Source organism: Mobula hypostoma, chromosome 10, assembly GCF_963921235.1.
Source record: "Mobula hypostoma chromosome 10, sMobHyp1.1, whole genome shotgun sequence".
NCBI classification, from domain to species: Eukaryota; Metazoa; Chordata; class Chondrichthyes; order Myliobatiformes; family Myliobatidae; genus Mobula; species Mobula hypostoma.
The window spans coordinates 110,884,814-110,903,309 of NC_086106.1; the positions used below are offsets into that span (position 1 = coordinate 110,884,814).

General features: G+C 41.3%; 1 protein-coding gene across 1 annotated transcript in view; it reads left to right on the forward strand.

The window, feature by feature from the left end:
• rlim (ring finger protein, LIM domain interacting) overlaps nucleotides 1-18,496 on the forward strand; it is a 70,975-nt gene that overhangs the window by 46,157 nt on the left and 6,322 nt on the right. Inside the window, exon 3 of the mRNA XM_063061037.1 lies at nucleotides 11,316-11,420. Within this exon, the coding sequence (XP_062917107.1) occupies nucleotides 11,316-11,420 (105 nt within the window). The remainder of the gene's footprint in view (nucleotides 1-11,315; nucleotides 11,421-18,496) is intronic.

An 18,496-nucleotide genomic window follows, 5' to 3' on the forward strand; every position in this document is an offset into this window, starting at 1 on the left:
GCTAGCAAACAATATCAAAGTGGGTAATAAAAGCTTTTTCAAATATGTAAAAAAAATAAGAGATGAGAGTGGATATAGGACTGCTAGAAAATGAGACTGGAGAAATAATAAAGGGGGACAAGGAGATGGCAGATGAACTAAATGAGTATTTTGCATCAACCTTCACTGTGGAAGGCACTAGCAGTGTGCCAGATGTTGAAAGGTGCAAGGGAAGAGAAGTGAGTGCAGTTACTGTACAAGGGAGAAGGTGCTCAAAACGCTGAAAGACCGTGATTAAATGGCAGAGCAGACTCAGATGGGCCAAATAGCCTAATTCCTCTCCACCTCCAAATACTTAATGAGGACTGGCTCACGAACCTCTGGTTTCTTTGTTTTTTTTTCTTTCTGAAATAAAAACAAAGCTTGAGTTATTTAGGGCAGGCACCATCTATATAGAGAGAAAAACGGTGGTTCAGTGTGGCAAAAACTGGAAAAGTGAAAAATACAAATATGTCTGTTTTCAAGCTGCAGAGGGTGGTAATGGTGGAGAGAGTATGGATAATGACTATGGTGAACACCAAGATTGGCCAGGTACAAATTACATTGGTACAGCCAAAGGTATTGGAAATATAGCAGTTGTGAGTGAGAACTCTCAGCTATGGTGGAAAGAAAGCCATGATTATGCAAAAAGAAAGGATCCTCAGAATCAATATGATGGAACTAGAAAAACTGTGTGAAATGAATAGAGTCCTTACAGGTGAAGGTGGGAGGTGGGGTAGTCAAGAATGAGAACCTATGGGCTTCTAATTGGTATTGGTTTCTAACATACTTCTAGAAATGGAGATTGGAAAAAAGAAAAGCAAGGCAGGATCTAGTTGTTGGTTATTGGGAAGTGATGGAAATTGGTAGCAAAGTATGACTGTGGGTAGTGGAATACAGTTATCACTTGGAAAAGATCTGAACAGAAATAATCAAAGACTGTTCCCAGTGTTGGGGGAGTCCAGAACCAGAGGTCACAATTTGAGAACAAGGGGTAGGCCATTTAGAATGGAGGGAAAACTTTTTCACCCAGAGGGTTGTGGATCTGTGGAATGCTCTGCCTCAGAAGGTAGTGGAGGTCAATTCTCTGGATGCTTTCAAGAAAGAGTTAGATAGAGCTCTTAAAGATAGCGGAGTCAAGGGATATGGGGAGAAGGCAGGAACGGAGTACTGATTGTGGATGATCAGCCATGATTACAGTGAATGGCGGTGCTGGCTTGAAGGGCTGAATGGCCTACTCCTGCACCTATTGTCTATTGTTCCAAGTATCCCAGGAAGAAGTGAGCATAACTTGGGCCCAGGAACTTTGTGTCAGGAGAGTGAGTGGATTTAAAGAAATTGTGTGATGTAAGAATGTATTCAGCCCAGTGAAGTTGGTTTTATTTGGGGGCTGATTCAGCTTCTGTTCAAGGACCACCAAGCCATCTGATGAGGATGTTTAGCGTTTGTGGTATTTTGAAGTAGTGAGTGAGAGAGTGACATCTTGCAGGGCAGGAATATTTGAGAACTACAGGTCTCGTCAGGAGTGAGCCTTACTTGAACCAATAAAAAGAAAGTAGACATTGTTGAAATGGGGTATTGTTACAGTGGTCCGGCTTTGGCTCAACAGGCTTGGGCGAGAATGGGCGAGCACAGATATAGGCTCTAAGTAAGTTTCTGTTAAGTTTTTCTGTTAGTACATAGTGCGCTGAGAATGAGTCTAGAGCTAGTGTTATGTTCCTTGTGTATGATGTGAGAACTTCGGAAAACCTCCAGTCTCCCTGATAACTACACCTGCACGAAGTGCACTGAGCTGCAGCTCCTTAGAGACTGTGATAAACTGGAGCTGCAACTCGATGACCTTCGGCTCACACAGGAGATTGAGGAAGTGACAGATAGGATTTAGAGGGAAGTAGTCTGCTGTAAGGATATATTTAGCCTGGTGAAGTTGGTTTTATTTGGAGGCTGATTTGGCTTCTGTTCAAAGGCCATCAAGCCACCTGATGTCGGATGGAGATATAGACAGAATATCAATGGTGGAACTGATTAGGATTGGGTCAAGAACACAGGAAGTTATCAAAATGATAGGGTATCAGAGTTGTCATAGATGAAAGTGGGAAGAGACTAGACAACAGAAGAAAGAACTGATTCAATATAAGATGAATTAATTTCTATGGATCAGACAGCTATCTTAGCAGACTTTCTTATGAATCCTGTGATGGAGGTAGAAATGGCATGTACCGTGTTGAGTGGCTATGTGGCTGGAAGCTGAGTGCAAACATTTGAACTAGTTTGTTAATCTTTCCTCTTAAGTAATCTGTAAGATACACTGTGACTTCCAATCTGGTTTTGAGAGTTCTGAGGTGACTAATAGGGCCATTGTGGAAACTGTAGACTCCCCAATACAAGGGGCAGGTAATGGTTTATGGGTAGTAAGAGTGATCTTTTCCTTCTGCAAATGCAGGGCATTTGTCATTTGTAATCTCTCAGTGAAAGGCCTTGAGGTGTTTGATATGATTGCAAATGTGCTCTCTACACTTTGAGCAATTCTGGGACAGAAGCTTCCAGAAATCAGTGGGGATATTGCATTTCTTCAGTGACATTCTAGATACATTTTTACAACTTTTCCTCTGTCCATCCTGTGATATCTTCCTTTGTCAGTGCGAAGAATGACCATTTTGAAGGTTTAACATGCATATCAAGAACTTGGTCTGCATAATGTATGCATCAGGGTATAAATGTTCAGTGGTGGGGATGTTGTCCAACATGGGGGCAAAATTGAAAAGGGTAATGAATACAGGAATAAAGGTGTTATATTTGAATGTATGCAGTATACAGAATAAAGTCATAGTCATACTTTATTGATCCGGGGGAAATTGGTTTTCGTTACAGTTGCACCATAAATAATAGTAATAAAACCATAAATAGTAATAATAATACTAAATAAAAGTATAATAAAAGTAAAAATATATATTAATATAATTACTATATTCATAAATTACTATAATAATAAAATTAGATGGTGTTGTAACGCAATTAGAGATTGGCGGGTATAATGTGGGCAGCACTGAGTTGTGGCTGAAAGAAGATCACAGTTGGGAGCCGAACATTCAAAAATGCAACTTGTATCAAAAGGACAGGCGGGTAGGCAGAGGGGGATGTTGTGGTTCTGTCAGTAAAAATTGAAATCAAATCCTTAGAAGTGACATAAGCTTGGAAGGTGTTGAGTTCTTGTGGGTAGAGTTAAATTGCAAGGGTAGAAAGACCCTGATTGCATTAATATTCAAATCTCCAAATAGTTGCCAGAATATGAGATACGAATTGCATCGGGAGATGAAAAAGGGCGATGATAGATAGGTACTTTATTGATCCCAATAGAAATTACATTGTCGCAGTAGCATTACAAGTGCACAGATATAAATATTAGAAGAGAAGTAGAAAGAATAAAAAAAAATTTACCACAAACGGTCTTAACAGGAGAGGATCATCACTTCCTTGGCTATAGATTGACTCATTATAGAGCCTAATGGCTGAGGGTAAGAATGACCTCGTATAACGCTGTTTGGTGCAGCGCAGTTGTCTTAGTCTATTACTAAAAGTGCTCCTCTGTTCAGCCAAGGTGGCATGCAGAGGGTGAGAAATATTGTCCAGAATTGCCAGGATTTGCCGTAGGGTCCTTTGTTCTATCACACCCTCCGATGTGTCCAGTTTGACTCCTATAACAGAGCCAGCCTTTTTAATCAGTTTATTGAGCCTGTTGGCATCTCTTGTATTGAACATGTGAAGGAGAAGCATGCATACGCCAAAGGACTTCAGTCTCCTCAGGAATTAGAGGTGATTCTGACCTTTCTCGTACATAGCCTCTGTATTGGTGCTCCATTCAAGTCTGTCGTTAGGTGCACCCCCAAGTACTTGTAGGTCCTCACCATAAATGGTAACGGGCAGCAATGCAGGCATAGTCTTCCTAAAGTCCATCACTTTCTCCATTGTCTTACTAATGTTGAGTTGCAGAAGATTCAGCTTGCACAAATTGGCGAAGTCCTCCACCAGGGCCCTGTATTTATCCTCCCTTTACACACCCAACTATGGCTCAGTCATCAGAACTTCTGCAGATGATATGACTCAGCATTGTATCTAAAGTCCGAGGTACACAGGGTAAACAGGAAGGGAGCCCCAGTGCTACGTATAGCCTTGTCTGACACACAGCTCTGAAGCTGTACATACTGTGGTCTACCGGTCAAATAGTCCATTATCCAGGATACAATGGAAGTGTCAATCTGCATTGAATGGAGCTTTTCCCCCAGCAATGAGGGCTGTATGGTATTGAAGGCACTTGAGAAATCAAAAAAACATGATCCCCACAGTGCTGTCCTGCTTATATAAATGAGAGTAGGCTCTGTTCAGCAGGTAGGTGATAGCATCGTTGACTCCACTGTCTGCAGGAGATTGAGGGCTGACCTGACCAGGGGTCGGAGGTGAGCCAGGACCAGCCACGCTAGGGTCTTCATGATGTTAGGTCAGGGCCACTGGACGATAGTTGTTCAAGACTTTCAGCTGGCCCTTCTTGGGTACTGGAACCGCACATGATGTCTTCCACACAGTCAGGACCCTTTCTAAGCTGAGACTCAGACTGAAAATGCGCTGGAGGCCTCAACACAACTGCTCAGCACGCTGCTTCAGGACCTTGGTGTTCACACCATCCAGTCCCAGTGCTTTGCCCTATCTGAGTTGCCCTAGAGCCCTTATCACCTTCTCAGTATTGAAGGTGAGTCCATGATGACTGGGGAGTTGATGGAAGGTAGGGGCTGGGGGAGGTGAAGATTGGGACAATAGCAGTTGGTATGTGGAGGTGTGGATAGTAGGTGCAGGGCAAGGAAGGGAGGTAGACAGTGTTGTCCATCCACATCTTGAAGTGGAGAGAGGAGGCATTGATGCTGAGGGAACATTGGGTGCCTGGACTGTTGTGCTGAGGTAGGTGTGAACAGGAGGGCAGTACCCAAACCTGTTGAAGAATTGGTTTAACTCATTAGCCCGTTCATGGCTGCATTCCAGTGCTCTACAGCTAGGCTGATTGAAGCCAGTGATGTTCTTCACGTCCCTCCACACCTCCCATGTGCTACTCTGTCCAAGCTTGTTCTCCAGCTCTCTCCTGTATTCCTAATAAGCTCCCTCTGTCCGTTTCAATTCCTGCCTGTCTCTTAGAAACATAGAAAACATACAGCACAATACAAGCCCTTCGGCCCACAAAGCTGTGCCAAACATGTCCCTACCTTAGAACTACCTAGGCTTTACCCGTAGCCCTCTATTTTTCTAAGCTCCATGTAGCCATCCAGGAGTCTCCAAAAAAAAACTCTATTGTTTCTGTCTCTACCACCATCGCCGGCAGCCTGTTCCATGCACTCACCACTTTCTGTGTTATTAAAAAAAACCAACTTACCCCTGACAGCTCCTCTGTACCTACTTCCACGCACCCTAAAACTATGCCCTCTTGTGCATGCCATTTCAGCCCTGGGAAAAAGCCTCTGATTATCCACATGATCAATGCCTCTCACCATCTTGTACACCTCTGTCAGGTCACCTCTCATCCTCCGTCGCTCCAAAGAGAAAAGGCCGAATTCACTCAACCTATCCTCATAAGGCATGCTCCCCAATCCAGGCAACATCCTTGTAAATCTCCTCTGCACCATTTCTCTGGTTTCCACGTCCTTCCTGTAGTGAGGCGACTAGAATTGAGCACAGTACTCCAAGTGGAGTCTGACCAGGGTCCTGTACAGCTGCAACATTACCTCTCGGCTCTTAAACTCAATCCCACGGTTGATGAAGACCAATGCACCGTATGCCTTCTTAACCACAGAGTCAACCTGCATAGCAGCTTAGAGTGTCCTATGGACTCAGACCCCAAGAACCCTCTGTCCTCCACACTGCCAAGAGTGTTACCATTAATATTATATTCTGCCATCCTACTTGACCTACCAAAATGAACCATCTCACTCTTATTTGGGTTGAACGCCATCTGCCACTTCTCAGCCCAGTTTTGCATCCTATCAATGTCCCGTTGTAACCTCTGACAGCCCGCCACACTATCCACAACACCCCCAAACTTTGTGTCATCAGCAAATTTACTAACCCATCCCTCCACTTCCTCATCCAGGTCATTTATAAAAATCACAAGAGTAGGGGTCCCAGAACAGATCTCTGAGGCACACCACTGGTCACCGGCCTCCATGCAGAATACAACCACTGTTTGCCTTCTGTGGGAAAGTCAGTTCTGGATCCTCAAAGCAATGTCCCCTTGGATCCCATGCCTCCTTACTTTCTCAGTAAGCCTGGCATGGGGTACCTTATCAAATGCCTTGCTAAAATACATATACATTACATCTACAGCTCTACCTTCATCATTGTGTTTAGTCACATCCTCAAAAAATTCAATCAGGCTCGTAAGGCACGACCTGCCTTTGACAAAGCCATGCTGACTATTCCTAATCATATTATGCCTCTCCAAATGTTCATAAATCCTGCCTCTCAGGGTCTTCAACTTACCAACCACTGAAGTAAGACTCACTGGTCTGTAATTTCCTGGGCTATCCCTACCCCCTTTCTTGAATAAGGGAACAACATCCGCAACCCTCCAATCCTCCGGAACCTCTCCTGTATTCAAATTGATGATGCAAAGATCATTGCCAGAGGCTCAGCAATCTCCTCCCTTGCTTCCCACAGTAGCCTGGGGTACATCCCGTCTGGTCCCGGTGACTTATCCAACTTGACGCTTTCCAAAAGCTCCAGCACATCCTCTTCCTTAATATCTGCATTCTCAAGCTTTTCAATCTACTGCAAGTCCTCCCTACAATTGCCAAGATCTTAAGGCTCTCTTTGTTACAATGGTATTGGGGATTTCGATATGCATATTGATTGACAAGATCAGGTTAGTGCTGGAGGGAATTTGCAGAAAGCCTTCAAGATAGCCCTTTAGAGCAGCTTGTGGCTGAGCCTACCAGGGGAAAGACCATTCTGGATTGGGTGTTGTGGAATGAACCAGATATTATTAGGGAGCTTAAGGTAAAGAAACCCTTAAGAGGCAGTGATCATAATATGATAGGATTCACCCTGCAGTTTGAAAGGTGAAGATAAAGTCAGACATATCAAGGTTATAGTAGAGTAAAAGGAATTGCAGAGGCATGAGAGAGAAGCTGGCCAAAGTTGATTGGAGGGGGATACTAGCAGGGATGACAGCAGAACAACAATGGCTGGAGTTTCTGGGGCAGTTTGGAAGGTGTAAGATAGAGATAGATACATCCCAAAGGACAAGGCAATTGTGGCTTACAAAAAAGTCAAAAGTAGCATAAAAGCAAAAGAAAGGGAATACAATATAGCAAAAAATATGGGAAGTTTGAGGATTGGGAAGCTTTTAAAAACCAACAGGTAGGTCGCATCCGGAATTTTTCCAGTTAGCGGACTACTTCCTCCCACGCCATTCTGACGTAGTTGGGTATCGCGTACGAGGCAAGTTACAGCAGTGATTTGCCATTGCTTTCTGCCGGGTGAGTTTTTCAAAGAGATCACCAGCTCTTAACCCAGCATGGATGAAAGGCATGCAGGGGAGCCGACTGGCTTCGAACTCGGGACTTCCTGCCACTACGCCATCAGCCAAAAAAAACAACAGAAGGCAACTAAAAAAGCCATAAGGGGAGAAAGGATGAAATATGAAGGGAAGTTAGCCAATAATATAAAAAAGGAAACCACAAGTTTTTTTTTCAGATACATAAATAGTAAAAGGAAGGTGAGAGTAGGTATCGGAGGCTTTATAAGGCATTGGTCAGACACTTAAGCAGTTTTGGACCCTTTATCTATGAAAAGATGTGCTGGCATTGGAGAGGGTCCAGAGGAGATTCATGGGAATGATTCTTCAAATAAAAGGTTTAATAGATGAGAAGCGTTTGATAGCTCTGGGTCTGTACTCATTGGAGTTTAGAAAAATGAGGGTAAATCTCATTGAATATAGAAAAGTTTGGATAGAGAGGATGTTTCCTACAGCAGTGAATCTATGACCAGAGGGCACAGCGTCAGACTATATGGACATCCATTTGGAACAGAGCTGATGAGGAATTTCTTTAGCCAGAAGGTAGTAAGTCTGTGGAATTCATTGCCACAGGTGACTGAAGGCCAAATCATTGAGTATATTTAAAGTGGAGGTTGATACGTTCTTGGTTAGTCAGGGCATCAAAGGTTACAGGGAGAATGCAGGAGAATGGGGTTGAGAGGGATAATAAATCTGCCATGATAGAATGGCTGAGCAAACTTGAATTAGCCGAATGGCCTAATTCTGCTCCTGTGTCTTATGGTCTTGTGATATTTTTCATTCCAGCTGTGAGGAGGTCAAGCATATTAACAGCAGGGAATCACAGGTGCCTGGCAGACCACAAGTTTTGTACTACCTCTGAGATCTTGATCTCCAAATACCTTTTCCCTCAATTAAACAAAAACTGTGCTGGTGCATGGGTGTATTTCCTGATCACTATTTGTCTTTTGTTGATATGTAGTTCCTGAGAATTGTTTGAGGGCCCATGTTTTCCAGAGTCTCACCAAACTCCTTAGTTGTGAATGACCTAGTGGTTAAAATTAGTACGATTAAAATACTGCTAGGTTGAGAGACAATTTAATCTTGGCTGAAGAAATTTGAATGTTATAATTAATTTCTGTTCCCTTGACAAGAAAGATATCTTGAGGATTCCCTTGCTGGTTTTTATTGATATTTTTTATTTGTTAAACTGTGTATGTATGTTGTCAAAGGCCTTCTGAAAATCCAAGTACACACATCTACTGATTTTCCTTTGTCTATCCTGCTTTTTATTTCTTCAACCAATCACAACAGATTTGTCAGGTAAGAGTTTCCCTTGAGGAAACCATGCTGATACGGCGGACTTTGCATGTGCCTCCAAGTACCCTGAGATCTCATCCTTAGTAATCGACTCCAGCATCTTCCCAACCAGACGTCAGACAAACTACTATAGTTTCCTTTCTTCTGCCTTTCTCCCTTGAAGAGTGCAGTGACTTTTACAATTTTCTAGTCCTCCAGAATCTGGTGATTCATGAAAGATCATTACTAATTCCTCCACTATTTCTTCAGCCACTTCATTCCGAACCCTGGGGTGTACACCATCTGGTCCAGGTGATTTATCTATCTTCAGTCCTTTCAGTTTCCCAAGAGCCTTCTCTCCAGTTATGGTAACTTCACACACTTCATGACCTCTGACACCTGGAACTTCCACCATACTTCTACAGTGAAGGCTGATGCAAAATACTTATTCAGTTTGTCCGTCATTTCGTTCTTCCCCCATTACTACCTCTCCAGCCTTGTTTTCCCGTGGTCTGATATCTACTCTCGCCTCTCTTCCAGTTTATGTATCTGAAGAAATTTTTCGTATCTTCTTTAATATTATTGGCTAGCTTACTTTTGTATTCCATCTTTACCGTCTTAATGACTTTTTAGTTGCCTTCTGTTGGTTTTTAAAAGCTTCCCAATCCTTTAACTTCCCACTAATTTTTGCTCTATTATAGGCCCTTTCTTTGGCTTTCATGTTGGGTGTGATCTCTCTTGTTAGCCATGGTTGTTTTTTCTTTCCTTTAGAATGCTTCTTCCTTTTTGGGATGTATGTATCCTGTGCTTTCTAGGTTGCTTCCAGAAATCCCAGCCATTGCTGCTCTACCGTCATCCCTGCCATTGTTTTTTTTTCCAATCAATTCTGGTCAATTCCCCTCCCGTGCTTCTGTAATTTTCTTTACTCCTGTAATAATGATACATCTGACTTTAGCCCCTCCTCAAATTTCAGGGTGAATTCGATCATATTATGATCACTTGCCCCTCAGAGTTCTTTTACTTTAAACCTTCTAATCCATTCATTGCAGAACGCCTAATCCAGAATAGCTGATCCCCAGTGGACTCATACATGAGTTGCTCTTAGGAAGCCATCTCATAGGCACTCTAGAAAGTTCCCCCGCCTGGAATCTTAACACCAACCTGATTTTCTCAGTCTACCTGCATATGAACCCCCCCCCCCCACCCCCCAACCAGTGGCTACTGTAATATTGCTGTTTTGGCATGTATTTTCTATCTCCCATTGTAATATGCAGACCACATCCTTACTACTGTTTGGGGGTCTGTATACAACTCACATCGTTATTTTTACCCTTACTGTTCCTTTTCTCAATCCATAATGATTCAGCACCTTGCAATCCTATGTCACTTCTTTCTAATGATTTGATTTAATTATTTTACCAACAGAACAACGCTGCCCCCTCTGCCTTCCTGCCTATCCTTTCAATACAATGTATATCCTTGGACATTAAGCTTCCAGCTATAATTTTTCAGCCATGATTCATTGATGCCTACAACGTCATACCTGCCAATCTGTAACTGTGCTGCAAGTTCACCAAACTTATTCCGTTTAGTGCATATTCAAATACAACACCTTCAGTCCCGTATTCACCCTTTTTGATTTCATCGGCCTTTTACGTTTGCGACTCATGCTATTGACTGCAATTTTGCATATCAACAGCTTCTCCTCTCTACACATTGCCTCTGTTTGTAACCAGCCGCCTCATCTTCAGCATTATCATTCACCTTTTCTAAGATACCTCTAGCATTGAAATATATGCAGCTCAGAACACTAGTCACACCACGCTCAATCTTTGGATTTCTAACTTCATCTGAGGTGTTACCAACATTTGCCTCCACAAACTCTCCACTATCTGATCTGGCACTCTGGTTCCCATCCCCCTGCAACTCGTTAAGCCCCACAGTGCAGCACTAATAACCTTCCTGCTAGGGTATTAGTCCTCCTCCAGTTCAGGTGCAAATTGTTCCTTCTGTACATGTGCCACCTTCCCTGGAAGACAGCCCAATGATCCAAAAATCTCATCCCCTCCCTCCGACACCAACTCCTTAGCCACGTATTAAACTGTATAATCTTATTAGTTCTGGCCTCACTAGCACGTGGCAAGGCTAGCGTTTTTGAGATCACAGCCCTGGAGGTCCTGCCTTTTAACTTAGCACCCAACTCCCTGAACTCCCAATGTAGTTCCTCATCACTTGTCCTACTGTGTCATTGGTACCTACATGGATCATGACTTCTGGCTGTTCACCTCCTACTTAAGAATGCTTAAGACTTGATCTGAGCTATCCTGGACCCAAATTTTGCCAAATTTGTAGCTTTTCAGAAAGAATCTATTAGTGGTGCGTCAGTGTGAAGCAATGGTTGAAGTGTGAATTTGATAACTGTTATAATATTGTTCATGGTGTCCATCCTAATTGTATTTTGAAGGAGAAATTACAGAAGAAGAACTCACCAGGCGTCTGCATCAAGTAAAAAATGGCATTATTCCGAACAACCCTGTTGCTCGAAGGAGTGAAAGTTCTGGTGACAGAGGTAAGCATATAAATAAAAGGAAGAAAACCTAAATAGATGTTTAGGTTTCCAGGATTGAGTTTAAATTTTATTATTAGAAACTTCAAATTTCAACTCTGCATCATAAAGTTAAAAAATAATTGCTTGGGCAGGGAATACAAAATAATGGGTAACTTTCCTGAGCTTCTAATTAACAGTGCTTTGCTATATTTGTGTGGGTCTGAAAAGTGTTCTCCATTCCTCTCATTGAATCTCCATCGTTATTTTGAAATGCAGTCTTTACAAATTACCATTTTTACCTGATGCTTTTCTTCTGAAGCAACCATTCTTCCTCTGTGTATACTGTTGGCTATGGAGAGTGCAAGAACTGAGAATCATTCTCTCTCTCGCTCATTATCCTCATTTGTGCTGTTTCCGGTGAACTTGTACATTGAAGTGACCATCCAGATTCACATCAAAGCTCACAGAATTAGGTGCTTTGTTTTAAGCACTTCTAAAATATGTTTTAGAATCAATGTCTGCCACAGTGTATGTTAGGAAATTTCATGATTCAGTTTAACACTGCTCAATACATTATAATAACATTTCGGCCAATGAGCCTACTTGGTTCACCCAGTTAATCAGGTTATTTTTATGCTTACAAGTTAAATAAAACTGTTTCTCCTTAATTCATTCTTGGTAAATGTAGTTTGGGAGTGGTTTTGGAATTGCAAAATAATCCAGTCCACTTTTTGTTGTCCAGTATTTCTCCGAAGTGCTCTTGGTAGCACTTCAACTCCAAGAGGTAAAGTTAGTTGGAACACTAGTGAATAAACCCCACTTGAATTAAAAGTTAATTCAAGATGTTAGGCAGGTTACCAAACCCATTTGCAAGCTGAGTTTTATCGGGTTCTATCGTTCATCTTCCCTAAGTAGTAAAATCATTTTAAGAGCAAATAAAACTGATGATTTGCAAAATTTACATTAATAGAGAAAATGTTGGTTTGGTCTGACATCATTTGTAGGTATATTGGCTCTGGCCGACATTGTATCACAAAGAAATACTGTAGGTACTGAACAGTATTTTGACTCCAGCATTTGCCAGAAACTGAAATATCAGATGTTTCAGTAATAGAATGCATTGACTTACTAATCAGTGTTGTGTTTGCTTGCATGAAAAACTTGTTTGTAAACGTAAAATTGCTGTTCTCCCCATGTTTCAGACTATCTAAAATAAAGAACTGTACTGTATCTGGTATGAATTAACCTTAGATTGGTAGTAGAGAGAGGCAGTAAAAATATAGCAGATCCTCTAGTCTGGCCTAGTTGGGACTGCACTGAAGTTTCATCAAATTTTGAACTTTTAGAAAGTATCTGTTAGTGGTGCATCAGCAATTGTGACTGGAAACTAAAATTATATTAAAGAACTAAATTTTCCTTTGAAACACGTAATACCTCACCAGTCTGCAAGTTGCTTGTTTGACTGGATTGTCCAAAAGCAGTGTAAAGCAAAGATGCAGTTCAGGAACGAAAGGAGTCTCAAATGAGACTTTAAAGTAAGTATTTCCATTCCTGAGATGTCCAGTTTAAGTCATATTTGCAGTGTGTGTCCTGATAAATTGGGCTTTGAACTCTACCAGATCAGTTATATGTTGCTTGTTTTTGTATTTTATGGTCAAGAGACTTGGACAGGGTTAACTTGGCACTCTTACTGAATATATCCTGCATCAAAATATCAAAATGTCTGTCATATCTTGAAAGAGATTCCCAATATTAAACACTTATCCAACTGTAAAGTTTAAATGTGACTGCAGCAAATTAATGTAGCTATTTCCTTTTGTTACTGCTTCTCAAGACAAGCTGCTCAAGCTTATATAATTACCTCTACCCCATTTGTGCAGTTCTTTAATCACTTCCTTAGACCTCTTCTCACATCTTCACTGAAGGCAAGAAGGTAGTTTCCTCTGGTTCCAGTAACTGTATGATTCATAATTGTTACAGCTTCATCTGCAGATTTCATATCGCCTTCTGCTAATACTAGGAATTACTATATAACTCTTGCATAGTGTATGTGGATCAACTTTTGTTTGTGTTAGTGAATCCTTTAAGTCCACTGGACATTGTCCAGAGGTTGAACAAATGACCTGTACCAACAATACAAAAAAGACCACTCTTAACTACTTTATAACTGTTGTCACTCACATTGACGATATTGAAGAGGAAAGACAAACTGAGATGGCTTCTTTCCCATCCTTGCTCTTTTAGATCCACATCTAGCACCTTTAACCTGACTTCTATTAAAACTGACCAAACACTATTATTTTTATCATTGCCTACCCATAAGCCACCCCCTCCGTCACCAAACTCAAACTAATCTTGTAACTAGTTCTTATTCCTGAGGTGCTATTTATTTTTGTTTCAAGCCTGGTTTTCAGCCACTTACAAAAAAAAGCTGTACCCACAAACTCTTTTAGTCCAACTAATGACTAACTTATATCAAACTTGCTTTTGTGTTTCAAAGTCCTTGAATATGTCTGTAGCTTCCAAATTAATTTGCAAATTTGCAATCACGTTGAACTCCGCAAAAACTATGAGCTGGGAGTATTTCCCATGGCCATAGAGGATTGCTTTTCTGGCTTGAATTAGGGCCATTTCATTGCATTGACAGGGATAGAAACTTGATTGTAAAGATTTTGAATGTGGAACTCCAGGCGAAAAGAATGTGGATTTGGGAGGTAAAGTGTTCAAGGACTTTGAAGAGGGAAGCTTGGAGATTTAAAGAAAACAGCTGCAGCTTCAGAATTGTTGTACTGTCCTGAAGACTTGGGATGATGGTAAGCAGCTCTGGTTACTTGTCTTCAGGATTCTAAGCTATTTTTCTCAGAGAAAAAATCAAGCGGTTTCAGTTCTTGAGACTATTCAGGCAATAGGAGACTGGCTAGCAGCTCTGGATGTGAAAGATGACTAATTTTATATCGCTATTTAGGAATGGCATTGGAGATTCTGGTTCAGTTTCAAAAGACAAAGCTGTCGGTATAAGGACATACCATTTGGTACCTCATTGGCACCCAAGGTTTTACAAAGTGCCTGTCTGTATTCACAACACATCAAGGATGCCCACGGTTATCTGCACTGGATGACAGATTCATCAGAGGCCCTTGGAGTCCCACTGGCATGGCCATGCAGCAGGTAATCAATGCAATCCAGGAGTTGGGTTCATAGTCAATTAATGTTCTTCAGAGCATTATTTTGAACTAGCTGACTGGTTTGTGTTACTCAAGATTTTCCTTTTTTTTAACCTAATGGGTTTTGATTAAAAACGCTGCCTACAAATATTTGGCCGCCATTTTTGTGGTTCTTGAGCTTTGTTTTGAGTTTTGAGCTCAAAAACTGTGCATCCCTTTCTCAAAAGGTAAGGATTGACCAAGCCATTGTTCTTGATCTTGCACGGTGATCATGATGTTGGTAGATATTTTCTAGTCTGAAAAACCTGCCTAATTATTGGAGGAATGGTTTCCTAGCTGGTAGCTCATGTGAAGTTCTGCTTTGTACATTTGGAATTTAATGCATGCAAATGGAGTAATGTCAGAATCAGCAAATGGAGTTGGACCTCTCAATAAAATTTTCTTGCTACATTGCAGTTAACAAGTTAAAACATATAGAAAATTCTATAACTGTTCAGATAAAGGCAGCATCAGTGAAGAACAAGTTACTTTTTCAGGTGTGAGAGTTAAGTGTTACAGATTTCGCAGGTTTGAAGCAGGGAAGAAGGCAAGGCTATTTTTCCTCCATACAAATGTAGGCAATGCAACTTTTACCTTTTTCTCCCTCCCCTTGCCATTAAGGATGTCCTTTGGGGCACTTTCTTTGTTTAATTTAGCTCACCTCTCACAATGTGGTCTCCAGCTCCTCATTGGGAAACAAAATGTAGATTATGTTCTTTCAATGAATATGCTTGTTAGATGCAAGTACCATTCTCCCTCCTCCTCCTCCTCCCCATCTCACGCACACTGTTTCTGTTTGCCTGTCATATTAATTCTTTACCCATTGTTCTGATGCCTCATGGTTTACTATTATTTACCAATGATGGCTGCTAGAAGCTGTAAGAATAGTATCTCATTGTTCTATTTAAAGGTTGGCAACATTTTAGACTTTGAGTTTACCGCTCCATTTTTTTTTGAAACTGCCAGAAAAGATAATGATTCTTTTTTTTTATCTTTGTGGCTCCTTCGGACCTGTCTAATAAGCAATAATTTCGCTGCATATTGTCACCCCTTTTGCAGGTGTCTTTTGTGCCTTCCAACCATCTAACACTTGGAGATTTTTGTTTCCTGTATATCTCCCCTCCTTTCCCTGCCTTTGAGCACTAACTTAGGCTGCGTCCACACTAAACTGGATAAATCTGTAACTGAAGCCTTTTCTCTTCGTTTTGTTCCTCCGTCCACATTGAAACGGCGTTTTCCTCCCCCTAAAACGGAGCTTTTCAGAAATGCTCTCCAGAGTGAATAAATCTGAAAATGCCTAATATCCAGCATAGTGTGTACGAGGTAACCAGCAATTTTTAAAACTGCTGTTATGACGTGCTGGAACGAGTGGTGGCAGCAGCGCGGCTTCTCATTGTTTCCTTGAATGCAACGTCCAACACCACGACAATATCTGACAATCGATGTGTAACATTGTGTAGCATTGTATGGAAATACAAGATAACACTGATGCAGACATGTTTTATACATTTAACAAGGCGCTTTATTAACGTATTGCTTGTGCAAACATTCAATAGATGCAATTGTCACTTTTGCCCGGTAACTCGTTTTATTGCACATGTTAAATAAAGCAAAATAATACACAAAGACATGGCAAAAGTAAAGGCAAACAAATGAGGTAACAGCAAATTTCACTTTTGCCCAGTAACAAGCCTTATTGCATTTAGCTGTAGCTGTCGTCCCTTTCATCGGTGAAGAGACTATGGCTGTAGGAAATGTTTCTGGACAAGTGCGCACCAAGTCTTTCGTTTGGCGATTTCCTTTTAAGTTTTTCTAGTCTGTTACTGGACAAACGCGCATCAAGTATACAGTTTCCTCTTCAGCATCTCTGGGAAGAGGTACAGTTGATGTTTCAGGCCGAGACCCTTCATCAGGACTAGGGTCTCGGCCTGAAACGTCGACTGTACCTTTTCCTAGAGATGCTGCCTGGCCTGCTGCATTCACCAGTAACTTTGACGTATGCTGCTTGAATTTCCAGCATCTGCAGCATTCCCGTTGTTGTTTCTGTTTCCTCTTCGCTTGTTTTCTGTGTGTCCTTCGCATGCCCAGTAGGAGGAGGTTCACCCAAATACCCACTTTAATGTGGGCAGAGGTATTTTCAAAAACGCCTAGTGTGGACGCCTGTCGTTTTTACGCAAAACCGGCATTTTCAAAATTATCCGGTCTGGTGTGGACATAGCCTTACTGTTATTCTCACCCAGTTTAGATACAAGATCACAGTTCCAAAACATTAACACTTTCTCTCTGCATATGCTGCCTGATTCTTGTTTCCACTTTTTTTTCTTGGTTCAGATTGTGTTTCACTTTCCAACATCTTCAGTATATCCACTTGTTTTTGCACTCTCGATGCACTGCAAAGAGGTTAGTACTCTATTTAGTATTTCACATGTTTGGGTATATAGCCAATAATTGCTAACCATTTGTTTAAAAAAAATATAGAAGTTGCTCTACAGTCATTGTTACCCTGCTTATGCTCAAAGTCCAAATTATTACTTTCAGTAATGTATGGAAAATTAATTTGAAGTAGTCTGTAGTGCAGATACCTGAGGTAAATGGATATTTTAATAACAGCTATAATATTCTTTAGCTTGTAGAGGAAGAATCTTAACTCTGTGTAAATGCCCTTCTGTAGCTGTTTCTCATTGGGCTTTGATTAATGTTTGACATTAATATACTAATTGTGTTAATCTAGACAATTACAGTGCCCATAAAAAGTATTCACACCTCCCCCCCCCACCTATTTTATTGTTTTATAACATTGATTCACAGTGGATATAATTCAGCTTTTTTGACGCAGATCAACAGAAAAAGACTTGTGTCAAAGTGATCTAAATTAATTACAAATATAAAACAAATAATTGATTGCATAAGTATTCACCCCCTTTAATGTGACACACCAAATCATCACTGCTGCAGCTGTTTGGTTTTAGAAGTCACATAATTAGTTAAATGGAGATCTGTTTTTGGAGATTTCTGTGCAGTCAAGGTGTTTATTGATTGTAATAAAAGTACACCTGTATCTGGAAGGTCCAACTGCTGGTGCTTCGGTATCTTGGCAAAAACTACACCATGAAAACAAAAGAACACTCCAAGTAACTCTGCAAAAAGGTTATTGAAAAGCAGAAGTCAGGAGATGGATACAAGAAAATTTCCACGTCACTGAATATCCCTCGGAGCACAGTTAAGTCAATCATCAAGAAATGGAAATAATATGGCACAGCTGTAAATCTGCCTAGAGCAGGCCATCTGCAAAAACGATGATGCAAGAAGGGGACTAGTGAGGGAGACCACCAAGAGACCTTTGATGACTTTGGACGAGTTACAAACTTCAGTGGCTGAGATGGAAGAGACTGCATATGTTGCCATGGTGCTTCACCAGTCGCAGCTTTATAGGAGAGTGGCAAAGAGAAAACCACTGTTGGGGGAAAAAAAACTCACATGAAATCTTTGCAAGAAGGCATGTGGGAGTCTTGAGGTCAGCTGGAAGACGGTTCTATGGTCTGATGAAACCAAAGTTGAGCTTTTTGGCCATCAAAATAAATGCTATGTTTGGCATAAACCGAACACCGCACGTCATCAAAAACACCAGCCCTACCATGAAGCAGGATGGTGGCTGCATCATGCTGTGGGATGCTTCACTGCAGCAGGCCCTGGAAAGCTTGTGAAGGCAGAGGATAAAATGAATGAAGCAAAATACAGGGAAATCCTGGAGGAAAACCTGATGCAGTCAACAAGGGAACTGCGACTTGGGAGAAGATTTGTTTTCCAGCAAGACAATGACCCCAAGCATAAAGCCAAAGCTACACAGAAATGGCTTAAAACAACAAAGTTAGTGTCCTGGAATGGCCAGGACAG